At 54.6% G+C, this 15,688-nt stretch overlaps 1 protein-coding gene across 1 annotated transcript in view; it reads left to right on the top strand.

Annotated features, from left to right (window-relative positions):
- Positions 1 to 15,688, top strand: part of PLG (plasminogen) — a 38,142-nt gene that overhangs the window by 19,951 nt on the left and 2,503 nt on the right. Inside the window, exons 11-17 of the mRNA XM_070417380.1 lie at positions 438 to 625; positions 2,826 to 2,974; positions 4,253 to 4,346; positions 6,933 to 7,053; positions 8,358 to 8,432; positions 9,513 to 9,653; positions 11,673 to 11,779. Of these exons, the coding sequence (XP_070273481.1) occupies positions 438 to 625; positions 2,826 to 2,974; positions 4,253 to 4,346; positions 6,933 to 7,053; positions 8,358 to 8,432; positions 9,513 to 9,653; positions 11,673 to 11,779 (875 nt within the window). The remainder of the gene's footprint in view (positions 1 to 437; positions 626 to 2,825; positions 2,975 to 4,252; positions 4,347 to 6,932; positions 7,054 to 8,357; positions 8,433 to 9,512; positions 9,654 to 11,672; positions 11,780 to 15,688) is intronic.

The raw sequence follows: 15,688 nt of genomic DNA on the forward strand, positions 1-15,688 counted from the left end.
CCCCCCCCCCATTCTAAGCTCCCAGGGCCCTTCTTTGCCTCTGGAACTTGTTTCCTGAGCCCATTTCTTCTACCACTCACTTCGACCACTGTGACTTTCTAGCTAAACCTCCTCTTATTAAAAATAAGACTTTGGCTCTAGCTGGTTTGGCTCAGTGAATAGAGCTTTGGCCTGTGGACTAAAGGGTCCCAGGTTCGATTCTGGCCAAGGGCACATGCCCATGTTGCAGGCTCAATTCCCACCCCCCTCCCCCCCGAGTAGGGGGCGTGCAGGAGGCAGCCAATCAATGATTCTCTCTCATCATTGATGTTTCTATCTCTCTCCCTTCCTCTCTGAAATCAATTTAAAAAAAGACTTTGTTGACACAACACTCAGAGGGTGTGGGGTGCCCTGAGGACTCTCCCCCCGACTCACGCCCTCTCGTGTGGCATTCGCAGCGGCCTGACCATGAACTACTGCAGGAATCCCGACGGCGACAAGGGCCCTTGGTGCTACACCACTGACCCCAGCGTCCGCTGGGAGTTCTGCAACCTGAAGAAATGCTCAGAGACACAGGGGGCTGTCATGAGCGCCCCGCCCGAGGTCCCGCCTGTCAGTTCCCAGGGCTCTTCGGAAGCAGAAGCAGGTGAGACGCGGTGGCCAGACTGTGCGCTTGGGCCCTGGGACGAAAGCCCGGGGAAGCGGACGGATGCAGAAGCTGGTTGCTATGGGAACCTGAATACATGTGGAAGGAAGCCTCTCCTGTCACCATGGGGTGGGGCCGAGCTGCTGCTGCTGGTGGACAGGGGGTGAGCCCTGGGGACCAACTGGCTGTGGCGGAGTATGGCATAGTGAGCCTGGGGGTGGGAGGTTGGTAATGCCGGCATTAGCTAAAATAGTACATTCTATTTTTAAATTAAAAAAATATATATGTTTATTGATTTCAGAGAGGAAGGGCAAGGGAGAGAGAGAAACATCAATGATGGGAGAGAATCATTGATCAGCTGCCTCCTGCACGCCTCCTACTGGGGAATGAGCCTGCAACCCGGGCATGTGCCTTGACCAGGAATCGAACCCTGACCTTCTGGTTCATAGGTCAAGGCTCAACCACCGAGCAACCCCAGCCAGGCTGAAATAGAGCATTCTAGATAAGCAGGTCCCTCCTCCTCCATGGAGGAATAGAAAGGGTTAATTTGGCTTGGAACACCCTGAATTGGGGAGCTAGGCAGGCGCATGAGGCTCCCGACAAACACTGCAGAAGTGGCTGTGCAGCCGCAGGGTCATCGGGCCTCAACATGAGAAGGGGCTGACCCCTGAGGTGGAGCCGAAAGTGGTCCCATCCTCCCTGCTCCCTGAGCACCTGGTCCTGTGGTTGCCGGGCAGCAGCGAGGCCTCTGCACCTCGAGGGGTGGGGACACACAGGGGCTCCCTCTCCCCGCTCTGCATGAAAACCAGGGGTCGCACCACTCACCTGGCCACTTTCGGGTCTTCAACGCCTCCAGATGGTGGTGCTGAGAAGGACCAGGTTGGAAGTCAAGAGCCGCTCCTCCCTGAGGTGGGCTCAGCTCCCCCCCCAATGTGGGGGCCTCACCTGCTCCCCCCGGGACCGGTGAGCCACCTCTCCTTGCTCGGAGCCCCGCCTGGGGTCCCTCCTGGATAAACCTGAGGGGACCTCCCACGGTTCTCCCATGTGTCGGCACCACATTTAATGCATGGGTGACCCACACGCCCTGGTCCTGGCAAATGTCGGGGTGCAGGCTGCCCAGCAAGGCCCCCTCCTCGCTGTTTGGATTTTCCAAGTGCACCGCCCCCCACCCCCACATGCGTCCCACATCCAATTCTCAGAGGGGTCCCGGGGAGCCCCCTCCCTAGGTTTGAGATGCGGGACAAGCCTGGGGAAGGCATCCCTCACCCCGTTACCCTTTTCACCCCAGAGGGTGGGGACACAAAGCAATGCTCCAGCCAAATAAGATTTTCTAGAAGAGCCTTTCCATGTGTACCCCTTTATCTCCCCCCTGCCCCGTGAGAGTGAGGTGCTCCAGAGCCACCTAGCAGTTCACAACAGCATCTGCCCCACAAATTCTCCCGGGCGCCGGCCGCCACTCAGCGGGGTCAAACCAATGAGCTCAGTGTCTTGGCCCAATTCCCACTCCAGCCCCTGCTCCACGCGCGGCTGTTTCCAAGCTCACGCGCACGTCGGGTAACGTGTTAGTCAGGTAACGTGTTAGACGGTAACATGTTAGATGGGTAACGTGTTAGATGGGTAACGTGTTAGGTGGTAACATGTTAGACGGGTAACGTGTTAGACGGGTAACGTGTTAGACTGGTAACGTGTTAGACCGGTAACGTGTTAGAGGGTAACGTGTTAGATGGGTAACGTGTTAGAGGGTAATGTGTTAGACGAGTAACGTGTTAGACCAGTAACGTGTTAGACGGGTAACGTGTTAGACGGTAACATGTTAGTCGGGTAACGTGTTCGACGGTAATGTGTTAGACGGGTAACGTGTTAGACGGGTAACGTGTTAGACCGGTAATGTGTTAGAGGGTAACGTGTTAGTCAGGTAACGTGTTAGACGGGTAACATGTTATTCGGGTAACGTGTTAGACGGGTAATGTGTTAGACCGGTAACGTGTTAGAGGGTAACGTGTTAGTCGGGTAACGTGTTAGACGGGTAACGTGTTAGTCGGGTAACGTGTTAAACGGGTAACGGGTTAGACAGCGCCCACCACCCCAGCCTCCCGGGCTCTGCCGGCGCACCCACAGGGCCCGACATTGGAGAACCTGCCGCCCGCGCTTGTGCCTCATCCCCGGTCCGCGGAGCCTGACCTGCGCCCTCTCCCCGCAGACTGCATGCTGGGCAACGGGAAGGGGTACCGGGGCAAGAAGGCCACCACCGTGGCCGGCACCACCTGCCAGGCCTGGGCCGCCCAGGAGCCACACAGACACAGCATCTTCACGCCGGAGACGAACCCGCGGGCCGGGCTGGAGAAAAACGTAAGCCGCTCTCACGCCTTTCGCTGACCGGCCTTTGCAAACAGAACCGGTTCTGTTGTGGCGAGGCAGCCTGGACTGATCTTCGATGTGTGTGTGTGTGGGGGGGGCCATGCGGGGTTTCGGGGGCCGAGCCTGCAGCAGGAGCAGCACCGGTACCGTCACCACAGGAGGCAGCCCGGCCACCCCTGCCGCAGGCCTCACTCCCGGTGCTCTTCCCTCCGCGCTGTTTCTAGTTTCCAGGTCCACCCTCTACCAGTGGTTCTCAACCTTCCTAAGGCCACCACCCTGTAATACAGCTCCTCATGTGGTGGTGACCCCCAGCCATAAAATTATTTTCGTTGCTACTTCATAGCTGTCATGTTGCTGCTGTTATGAATCCTCATGGAAATATCTGACCTGCAGGATGTGTTTTCATCGCTCGTGACCCACAGGTTGAGGATCTAGAGTCATCCTGGTGATCAACGTGATTCGTGACCTTATATGGTCAGACTTTTCCAGGAAACATTTGGGATTCCCCATAGTGGGATTTCCCAGTCTCTCACACTTTCTTTTCTTTCTTTAAATTTTTTTTAAAAAAGATATATACATATATATTTAATTGATTTCAGAGAGGAAGGGAGAGGGAGAGAGAGAGAGAGAAACATCAACATTGAGAGAGAATCATGGATCAGCTGCCTCCCGCACGCCCTGCACTGGGGATGGCGCCCACAACCCGGACATGTGCCCCAACTGGGAATTGAACCACGACCTCCTGGTTCATAAATCGATGCCCAACCACTGAGCCGCGCCGGCCGGGCCGCTCACCTTTCTGGCTTACTTCGGGGCATGCATAGGAAGGAGCAGGAGTCATAGCCTCTCATGGTTTGACCCACGGACGGTGCCCAGCCCAGGGCATCCGCATGTCTGAGCCACCAGCAAGCAGGCTCCATGGTGACCCAGGCACAGGATGAGTCTAATCATGCCCCGTGGTCCTATTGTGGCACCTCTACCACCCCCGCCCACAGGAGTCCCCTTTTACAGTCCCCACGTTAAGTCCCCTGAGAGGCTCCACCCTCCCTCCGGGGCGTGGCCTCAAGGCTGGAGCTCCTTTGGGGCAAGGAGACATGACCAATGGGCTGGAATGAGTCAGAAGCATCCTAAAGTTTATACCCCCCTCGCCCCCCACAAAGGAGCGCTTACCTTCCCTCTTCTGAGGGCAGCGTGACTGCCCGTGCCCAGGCCCCCCTCTCCGCCCCGTGCACGCCGTCCCCCCACCCCTGAGCAGCGCCTCTCTTCCAGTACTGCCGGAACCCCGACGGCGACGTCAACGGGCCCTGGTGCTACACGACGGACCCCAAGAAGCTGTTCGACTACTGCGACGTCCCGCAGTGTGGTAAGCTGGCTTCACGTCTGAAAGGAACCGACTTCTCGGATACAGGCAGCCTCGCCTCCTTCATGCGGGTCTGAGAGAGAAGGGCTTGCAAGCCAGGCTTTCCGCTGGGCTGCCCTCCCCCTCCGCCCCCCGCCTGCCCCCCCAGCCTCCTCCCTGAGCCCTCTCTTCATCATTGAAGATGCCCACCTTAAACATAAGTTATTTACTTATATTCACTTACTTAAAATTATATATTTGTTGGTTGAATGATTTTAATAATGCATTTCAATTCCACCACCACGTTCAGTTCAGATAAGAAATAAGTAAAAATAAAGAGAAACTTTCGATTCTGTTCTGAATGGAGAACTGGACAGCGGTGCTCTCTGTAGCCACCCTTTCTTAGCGCATCTGTGAGGCCTGCTCCGTCCGAGGCTCAGCAGCAGGAGCTAAGCTCAGCGCCAGAGTAGCATGTCATAAATGTCATAATGTTGCGTGTTTCCTGTTTAAAAAGACGTTTCTATGTGGATGCGCAGCACAGGCCGCGACAAAGGGAAAGTTATTTGGAAAATTCAGGCTCCAGGTTCGAGAGAGGGAAGAGTCTCTGGTTGGGACAGAAAGAAACCCCCCACAGTATCGTTATGAACAGTGACTTATGCTCACGTTGCTGAGGATCTGAAGGGCCAGGCAACAGGAGAGCATTTGATGACCTGCACTGTCCTGGGCACGAGCAGGTGCCACCAAGGATGGACACTGACCTTTCCTCCTGGACCCTGCGCCCGGCGGAGGGAGCAGGTGGGAGGGAAGCAGTGCAGGTGGCGATGTGTTATCTCTGGGCCCTCGGTGAGTCTGGGAGGCTCCCGGGAGGGCGGTCCGGAGCCTGGCTGGGAGAGGTAATAGTTCAGGTTAGGGCAGATTATCCTTGCTACTTACAATCACATACACACATCTCTCTATATAAAAGCCTAATATGCTAAGTGTCTGACCAAATGGTCAACCGCTCAACCAGTCGCTATGATAGGCACTGACCACCATGCAGATGCTCCGAATGGTAGGTGAGCTTGCTGCTGGCGTCCGGCTGATTGGGACTGGGTGAGACGGGCCGGACATGCCCTGGAGCCTTCCCACGGTCCCTCCCTGGTTGGCTGGCTCCTATTGGCTCCAATGGGGACTGGGCAAGACAGGCCAGACACGCCCTGGAGCCAACCTCCCACGGTCCCGCCCCGGCCTCTAAAATATTGCTTCTAATTAATTTCCTTTCAATGTGTACAAATTTGTGCACCAGGCCTCTAGTATGTACATATGTGCACACAGAGACTCCCATTTAAAAATACCCTATTACCAAGTTTTATATATAGCCCTGATGTCAAATTTATACACAATTCACCACATTCATTTTTTTTATAACAGCTATTTCTCTTGAGTTAATGGTTGCACACAACATTATGTTTTCTTACTAGGATTATAGAAGTCTTCATATATGTACACGTTTGCTTTATTTATTAGTAAGTGTGCTTTTAGGTTAGTTTACTGAAAAAGATATGGATATGTGTTTTTACAGATTTTGATTGATTTGAATAATGTACTGAGCAAGATCACTATGGAAAGATTTGGTGTTCATTTAACAAATGTAGAGCTTAAAAAAAAATACCCTATTGCCTTTCAAGCAGGGATGGCACTGTGGTTTTCAGAGAGCTGTCCATGGTTTGGTGGAGGTGGTGGTGGTGGTGACAGTGATAGGTGGCTAAAGTTATAGGCCAGATTAACAAGGTGGGTCGGTGAAGGCCATCTCAGAGAAGCCATCATTCTCATGCCTAATGACACCAATTTACTTAATCACCTCCCCCCAATAATAGGAAGTACTTACATCTTCTTGAGTGGAGAAGGTTCTGTGTTGCCTTCTACTACTTTTCAAACTTAGAGAAAGATATTCCAAAACATGCTTATGGGGTTTTTTGTTTGTTTATTTTTACTTTTGAAGTGGTTTAAGAGCTTTCTTTACTTTTCTCTTTTCTTTTTTTTAAATATATTTTATTGATTTTTTACAGAGAGGAAGGGAGAGAGATAGATAGTTAGAAACATCGATGGGAGAGAAACATCGACCAGCTGCCTCCTGCACATCTCCCACGGGGGATGTGCCCGCAACCCAGGTACATGCCCTTGACCGGAATCGAACCCGGGACCTTTCAGTCCGAAGGCCGACGCTCTATCCACTGAGCCAAACCGGTTTTGGCTCTTTTCTTTTTTTTATATTGAGTTTATTGGGGTGACATTGGTTCACGAAATCATACAGGTTTCCAGTGAACAACTCAAAATATCATCTGCACATTGCACCCCCTTCCCTGGCCATCACCACCCTGCTGCCTGTGTCTACGTGTAATGTATATACTTGTTGATTTATCCCTTCACCGTCTTCCATCCAGTCCCCAAGCCCCTCCCCCTGACAGCTGTCAGTCTGTTCCACGCGTCCAGGCCTCTTGCTGATAGTCTGGGCGTTGAGGTGTCAAACACTCGGTGCTTTGACGCCTCACGCGCCACTCACTCACCGTGAGCTGTGTGACAGCAGGGTCACCTCTCACTTCAGATGCGACTCTCTTTCCTGTCCTGCAGCGTCCTCGTCCTTTGACTGTGGAAAGCCCAAGGTGGAGCCGAAGAAGTGCCCCGGAAGGATCGTAGGTGGGTGCGTGGCCAACGCACACTCCTGGCCGTGGCAGGTCAGCCTTCGAACAAGGTAACGGCACTTCTAGAAACAATGCGTCCATCCTTCTGTGTGAGCCTGCAAACCCGTCCACATCCACACTCAGCCCACAGCTCAGGCTCAGCGCCGGCCTCTGCATTCTCCTCAGGAGGAAGGGAAGCTAGGACATAAAGGATTTGCTTTTTCTAGGGTCTCTGCTTTGAAAATAGCCAGAACTGGGGTCTTTTCCTTGATCCGGGCAGCTACCATTAAGGTGTGTAGAGGCCACAATTCCCAAGAGCCAGTATTGCCGGGAAAGTATTGAAGATTCCTTATAAGATGAAGAGCAAAACCTAACTATAGGGATGTGACAGCTGGTGGGGTACCAAGACCCAATGCCCCGTGGTCCATCCCAGATGCAGACTTCAGTGACGTCATTCCGAGGGGCTCACCCGGCCGCGAACACACCTCCTTTCGCGTGGGGTAGCTCCCGCTCCCCACAAGCGAGCAGTGACCAGCTCTGACCCCACAGAACCCTGGGCAGTTTGGGTCATCAATTCAGTGGCCTCTGCCTTCAGGGAGCTCAGGCCGCCTGGTGACGGTGGAAAGCACACAGGTGACACGGCTGCTTCCCGTCTCCTCCCCCGCAAGCCCTCCGCCCCGGGCCCGCCAGGTGCCATCTGTTTCCCGGTGGTGCGCGGCGTTTCTGTCCTTGGCCTCATGACTTAGTAACTGCGCTCGGCTCAGCCTCCGCCCGTCACGCTTCACATCCGTCCTCCCACGCTGCACGCGCGCGGTCGCCTCCTGACACCAGCGGGCCCGCCACCGCCCGCACCGTGTGCTCCCTTCCTTCCGCGCTCTTTTCACGAGCTACCCGTGCCTGGAAGTCCTGGGATGTAAACGATTAGGAGCCACCTCCCCCTTGAGAGGGAATTCTCTCTGGTAAAATCAGCAAGTCCCGGAACCAGGCTACTCAGAGTGACCTCCGGCCGCCTGAGAAGGACTCGCCAGGTCTCGCATGGATCTTGCCAAAAGGAAAGGAAAGAAATGAAAGGGATGGTTTTGCTGGGTCCCTTCTGTTCAAGTCCAGGGCTGCCCAGTCAGAGCCAAGGGCTCGGGCTTCATGGTGGAGCCCCGTGGGTTTGCTCGTCTGGGGACAGCTGTCCCCGAGCCTCCCCAGCCACCGTAAAGAGTGCTGTGGATGGAACCTTCTGGAACTCAGCCCCTACCGTCCTGATGACGGGCCGGTGGCCTTTCCTTTGGGAACACCACACGAACAAAAGTAACTGAGCACTGCTTTCGGCTTCCTGTAGACAGAGCATGAGATCTGAACTCAACTCTCTGCCTGTCCCCCCCAGATTCCGGATGCACTTCTGCGGAGGCACGCTGCTGTCCCCGGACTGGGTGCTGACCGCCGCCCACTGCCTGGAGAGGTAGGTGCGGGGACGGCGGGTGCCAGGACTCAGCTGGCAGACTTCCCGCCTGTGTCCTTCCCTGTGCCCTCCCGCCCTTCCTCCGATGGCCATGACACTGGGCACCGGGGAGTGGGTGTGGAGAGCCTGAGGCAGAGCTGTCAGGGCCATCGGATGGGAGAGGACGGGAGTGTTTCCAGGGGGAAACAAAGGAGAAAGACCAGCTCAGGGGGGTAGGCAGGAGAGAGCTGCGTGTGGCACAGGCACAGGTGCCTGAGTGACCACTGACACGGGGCCTGCCCTTGTGCTGACTCTAGTGTTGGTCCCATCTACCAGAAGCATCGCCAAGAACATTCCTTAACAGCGAGGCTCGGTCAATGGTGACCTTTCTTTTTTAAAAAAAAAAAAAAAATCTTTTTAAAATTGATTTCAGAGAGGAAGGGAGAGGGAGAGAGAGATAGAAACATTAATGATGAGAGAGAATCATTGATTGGCTGCCTCCTTTACGCCCCCTACTGGGGATTGAGCCTGCAACCAGGGTATGTGCCCTTGACTGGAATCAAACCTGAGACCCTTGAGTCCACAGGTCGACGCTCTATCCACTGAGCCAAACCAGCTGGGGCCTTTCTTTCTTTTTATTTTTTACTAGTGGCCCAATGCACAAAATCCATGCAAGGGGCTCGGCCCTTGCAGCTCCGGCTTCGTCCAGAAGGTTGTCCGGAAGGTCGTTCGGCTGTCCAGTCTAATTAGCATATTACACTTTTATTATTATAGATTATTTCTTTTGTTAATCCTCACCTGTGGATGTTTTCCATTGACTTTTAGAGAGAGTGGAAGGGAGGGGGAGAGACACAGAGAGAGAGAGAAACATTGATGTGAGAAAGACACATTGATTGGTTGCCTCCCGCACACACTCTGACCAGGGCTGGGGATCGAGCCTGTCATTGAGGTATGTGCCCTTGACCGGAATGGAACCCCCACAGGCTGATGCTCAGAGGAAACTGGGGAGCCGAGTGTCTGGAGGACGTGCTGTCTGGCTCAGAAGGGCGCCCAGTGAAGGGGCTGCCCCCCCTTCGCTGCTCACGGCACCGCCTTTTCCAGGTCCTCACGGCCTTCGTCGTACAAGGTCATCCTGGGAGCGCACCACGAGCAGGACCTGGAGGCGGACGTGCAGGAGAGGGACGTGTCCAAGCTGGTGCTGGAGCCCACGCGGGCCGACATAGCGCTGCTGAAGCTGAGCAGGTGACGCCCCACGCGCGTGTCCGGGAGGCGTGGACATTGCCGCTCCTGCCGGGTTCCTGGCGGAACAGGGCGGGGAGGGGGGAGGGGTGCACGGGGGGCTGCAGGGCCACAAAAGGCACAGGCCTTCGGGGAAGAACATTGACCTTCAAGTGAGACCTGGGCTCGACCCCATTCTGCTCCATCCTGGCTGGGGTCTTGGCAAAGGCGCCAGGACTCAGTTTCCTCGCGTGAAAAAGAGTTGAAACACGAGGTGCACGGTGACCCCTACACTCTCACGGGAGGGTCACGGTCAGCCAACAGACATCCAGAGAATTCCTCCAGCGTCTGGCTGACCGCCTCCTCTCAGCGTGGCAGTGTGTGTGGGGGACTCAGAGGAGACTGACATTCCAGAACATTAAGAACGCGGACAGGACCTCTCACACCCCGCACAGACGCAAGGCCTCCTTCCGAGCGCTGGCTTCGCTTTTCCTGCGGAAACGGTGCAGGGACATCAGGCCTGGACACCGGCGGCTGCCTGTGCTGCTGAGTGAGCAGGACTTGGAAGCAGGTCCCAGGGAGGCAGCTGAGGCAGCAGACGGCGCTTCTGAGAACAGACACGGTCAGGACAGACACCAAGGCCCTCACACGTCAGCGTGGGACGGGCTCCCGGGACAGGGGGACCCGCCGACAGTGAGGACAGGCCAGGCCTCACGAGGCTGACGCCCGCGTCTGAATGCCGCCCGCTGGTCTGGGCAGCAACACCTCTGGGTATTCGGGGCAGTGCCCTGAGGCCTGACCCTCGGGGACGCGTGGACGCTCTAGAGAGGGAAGGAAGGGCTGCTGGCTTAGCCTGAACAGGAACTCATCCCCTCCTTTCACATGGTCCTTCGAGGGCTACCCGGAGGGCCCCCTGGCTCGAATTTGGGGTTCTGGGGGTGTTCTCTGTAGATTGGAATGTTTGAGCTTCAGACTCATCCACTCCATGCCCTCCACCCCAGGTGTCTAAGGCAGTGGTTCTCAACCTTCCTAACGCCGCGACCCTTTAATGCAGTTCCTCATGTTGTGGTGACCCGCAATTTCATTGTTACACATTGAACATAATTAAAGCATAGTGATTAATCACAAAAACAATATGTAATTATATATGTGTTTTCCGATGGTCTTAGACGACCCCTGTGAAAGGGTCGTTGGACCGCCAAAGGGGTCGCGACCCACAGGTTGAGAACCGCTGGTCTAAGGCATAGAAGGGGACCCCTAGAGTGACATCTGCGGGGTCACCCCATGTGAGAGGCTGGGTCTATGCTGGTGACCCCGAGAGGGAGTGTCTGCTTCCAAGTTGGCGGCCATGGTGATTCCTCATCGGATTTGGGCGTCTCTCATCTCCCTTGTTTTCCTTGTGAACAGAATGGAATCCAGCCTGGGTATCGGGGTTCTGGTGGTTAAGATACCCTGGAGCCCTACGACCTGTGAAGGCTCACAGAGAACAATGCCCTTTTGCTTGTGCGAGTGTTTCCGGTCCTCCTTCACTTGGTGCCTAGTTATGGTTTCCCCACCATCATGGTGTGGAGACTCATAGAGGAAATAGAGAACCCCAAAGGTGGGCGACTCGCTCACGGTCACGTGATGCATTTGTTCTAATGGGTGCTGTGTGTTAGCACCGCAGCGGGACGTGAACCTGCTGCCAGGAGCCTGTGAAGTGGATACAGAAGCAGGTCCTTGGTCCAGGGTGCAGTGCCCAGAATGGGCATGAGAGGGGTCTTTATCACCCCCATTCCCACTGCCGGGAACTCACCAATTAAGTGTCACTATGGATTCTTGTCCGTAACGGGTGCCTTTGTCACAAAACGTTCTGTTTGTCTCGCCCATAAGCTCCTAGAGGGTGGAAGCTGTTCTCCAGGATGGCCTGTGCCAGGGCATCAAGGAGATGCCAGCTCGGATGGTCTGGGCTTCGGGCAGGTGGCGTCTGGTTGTGGGTGACCACCGACGAGCGGCAGTGTCTCAGGCAGGGCAGTCAGATGTCACGTCTGTGCTTCCTTCCAGCCCTGCCATCATCACCAACAAGGTGATCCCGGCGTGCCTGCCATCCGCCGACTACGTGGTTGCTGACCGGACGGTCTGTTACATCACTGGCTGGGGAGAAACCCAAGGTGAGGTCAATTCCGTGACTCGTTTAATGAACTCCTTTCGGCCTACAGGCTCTGTGAGAAAAGGAGCATTTGCACAAACTCCTATCAGTCGGCGAGGTCCATCGCCTCCTGACTCAGTCTGGGCCCTGCCCACGTCTCCATTCTCAGCATCCAGGGCCACGGCCAGGGAGCGGGAGAATTTCTCTGAGTCTCTGTCTTAGCCCATAAATTCAATGTTGATACTGTGTCCCAGGTAAGCAGGGCCTTGATACAAGCCTATGACTGCAGGGTGTGAGGGTATTTCTCATGTGAAGTTAGCCACCCTGAGTTCCCTAGCAGGTTCAAAACAACTAAAATCATAGTTCAACTAGAGGCCCGGTGCAGGAAAATTCATGCATTGGAGGGGAGGTCCCTCAGCCCAGCCTGCCCCCTCTCACAGTCCGGGAGCCCTCAAGGGTGGGAGGTGACCCGGTGATCAGGGGAAGGTGACACCCCATCACACCTCTGCTGCTGCCACTGCTGGCAGCACAAGCCTTGGCCAGCCCTGGTTACCTGAGCCTTGGGTGACCCTGTGCAGCTGGGCAACCTCCATCTGAGGCTTGCCTGTGCCTCAGACGTCGGCTGGGCAGCTGATATCTGAGGTTTGTCTGCACCTCGGGCTGGCCCTGGGTGGCTGGGGCCTGAGGGCGGATCCAGCTGCATGCCCTGGTGGGGCTGAAAGGACTGGGGGACTCCAGCAGGGCTGAGGGGACTGGGCGCTGCCATCTTTGTGATGGTGTGATGGTCAATTTGCATATTCCTTCTTTATTAGATAGGGTTAGTCTCCCCAGATACCCCACATGTCTGGTGTATGTGTGGGGAGACAATGGGGGTGGAGCAGACTGACAGCTGAACTGGGGGTGGGACAAACTGACGGTTGGTTTAGGGGTGGGACAGATTGACAGTTGGGTGGGGGTGGGGCAGACTGACAGCTTGGGGAAAGTAAGAAAGGCTCCCGTTCTAGTAGGGACTTGCTATTGGCTTACGGGGTAAGGGTGAGAAAGGAAACGTTTGTGCAGGTCCTGTCCTGGCCTCGGGGCCTCTGTCCTCACTCTGCAGTGCGCCCCAATAATAATGACACCCCTGACTCGGGCCTAGGAACATGTGAGAGTGTCCGAGGTCTCAGCCTCGCTTTCTCAGAAGCGGTGGTGAGTCAGGAGTCCTGGAAAATTGTCCTGGCTCTGCCCTCGCTGGCAAGCTGGACAGTCCCCTTACCTCTGGTCCACTTGGCGTCTCACCCTCATCTGCAAGATGAGTGTTGCCAAGCAGTGCTGTTCACATTAGCCTTTTGCATGAGCTCTTGCTTGAAGAAAGGTTTTGTGGCTTTAAAACAGGTTGAAAACGCCTGGTCCAGATCCTTTCAAACTTGCCTTCCTATTTCTGCACTTTCCCTGCTGTCTGAGACCTGCCTCCGGGGTGCCCACTCCCCCCGTCTGCTTGTGGAGGCGGTGGACATTGAGGAGTAAAGGGAAACTTACAAAGGAAGCACCACTATGGGTGTGCCACGCTGGTTCACTCTTTGGTTTTAAAAAATTTAAAGGCCACAAATCCCTGTGTGTCCGGCATGTCCGTTCTGATTTTGTAAAGGAAAGATCTGAGGCTGAGAAGGCGCAGGGGTTGTTGGTGGTTGAGGAGGCAGACAGACCCAAGGCAGGACCCCGACTCCCACTGGTCAGCTGCCAGGACTCAGAAAAGCCACAGACTCTTTTTGGACTTGTTTCCTCGGCTGGAAAATGGGCTTCAGGGCGAGTGTGGGGGAAGCGATGAGAGGAGCGGATAAGGCACCGAGCTGCTGAGTCACGTTAATGACGGGAGTGCAGTGTTCCCATGTGACTCTTTAGCAATGGTGAAAATCCAATGCAAATTGCACTAATCCAAAAAAAGGACTTCTTAGTGAGCCGCAAACCTGCTGGCTGATGAAAGCATGGACTCAAGATTGTATAGATCCGGATGTGAGTTCTATCCCATCTACCTCCACGCGACATCAGGAAGTTATTTAATCTCTCTGAGCCTCAGTTTCCTCATCTGTACCACCTTATAGAGTTACTGTGAGCATTAAGATGATGCATATGGAATTCCCAGTGATTTGGAGATGGTATTCCAGCAGATTCTGTGCTTAGACAACCACCATCACCACCATGACCATCATCACCCCCCAACATCACCATCACCACCATTATCATCATCAAGCTCCAACCCACCCCATCATCACCATCATCACATCATCACCCCCATAATCACCACCAACACCACCGCAACCATCATCAACATCACTATCATCATCCTCATCATCACCATTATCATCAAGCTCCAATCCTCCCCATCATCACCATAATCATCACCATCATCACCATCATCACCACCACAACCATTTATACCATTACCACCATCACCACAACAATCATCACCATCACTATCATCACCCCCCATCATCACCATAATCATCACCACCAAGACCATCATCACCACCACCATCACCACCATAACCATCATCAATATCACCATCATCATTATCATCAAGCTCCAACCCTCCCCATCATCACCATAATAATCACCATCATCACCATCATCACCACCATCACCACCATCACCACCACCTTCATTACCATCATCAAGCTCCAACCCTCCCCATCATCACCATAATCATCACCATCATCACCACCATCACCACCATCACCACCACCTTCATTACCATCATCAAGCTCCAACCCTCCCCATCATCACCTTCATCATCATAATCGCCACCATCACAATCACCATCAAGGAGCCTGTGTGTAGCTGAGCCCTGATGGACCCGGCCTGCCTGACCCGCAGGCCCATTCGCTGTTCCTGTCCCCCCACCACCCACACTCTTCTGCACACCCTCCTGCCCTGGGCGCCCGTCTCTCAGGCCTCACTCGCATGTCTGCTGGGAAGTGACTCTCATAGACTCGCTGCACCAGGAGGAGTCACAAAACTTGAGCCAGGGTGTTGACCGTTTTCCTACACGTCAACAGTGACCTCCGATCAATCCGTGTTGCCTCGGCCTCTTGTTGTGGGGTCAGAATTCTCCCCTCTCCCTGCAGCCCCCAGATGTTCCCTGGCTTCGCTGCTCCAAAGCAAAGTTGACCCGTGTTCAGGCCGAGGGGCCATTCCTGCCAGCCCCTCATCAGCAATCCCAGAGGCCTCAGGGATCCTGCTTCCCCTCATCCCGGCCCCATCAGGGCATCTGGTCCCAGTCACTTCCAGCCCCAGAAATGCAATTCCCACAGTGGCCACCGGATGGCAGCGTGTCCGCACAGACCACATCCCCCCTTACACAGTGGATGTGCCACCAGCACCCGCAGGTCTGTCCAGCTCAGAAAGCAGGTGCAGGAGCAGGACACTCGCGTGACTTGGTTCCACACTCGACTCCAACAGTGCTGCCCAGCGCTGCGGGCCAGGCCTTCCTCTCCCGTCCCCTCCACAGGGCTGTCCTCCTCCCTGCTGTCCACCCCAGACCAGCGTGTGCTCGCTGAACCCCGAGACAATTTTCCCAGTTACTCAAGGTCTTTGGAGACGAGAGCACCTCATCTCTTGGCTGCTCTGTGCTCGCAAAGCAAAGATTTTTGCAAAACTAGTGAAAACTGGGCTTGCAACATCGGAAATCTGGGGGGTTTGTGAGGCGTGCTTGGGCGTGTCCGTTTGGAAAAAAATGCTTTTTCTCTGGAGCGGTTGCCAGGGCTCTATTTCAATTTTCCAAAGTAAAAAAAAAAAGGCAGTTCTTCCCCAGAAAAGAATACAGTGAGTACAACAAGCATACAGGAGAACGTTTACTCTCCCTCATTGTAAAAGAAATGTACATTAGGGAATGAATTAGGGTCATTTCCACCTATTATATCACCAAATCTTTTTAAAATGTTAAATACCCGA

The sequence above is a fragment of the Myotis yumanensis genome, unplaced genomic scaffold, assembly GCF_028538775.1.
Source record: "Myotis yumanensis isolate MYYU_CA2020_CCGP unplaced genomic scaffold, mMyoYum1.0.hap1 SCAF_6, whole genome shotgun sequence".
Taxonomy (NCBI): domain Eukaryota; kingdom Metazoa; phylum Chordata; class Mammalia; order Chiroptera; family Vespertilionidae; genus Myotis; species Myotis yumanensis.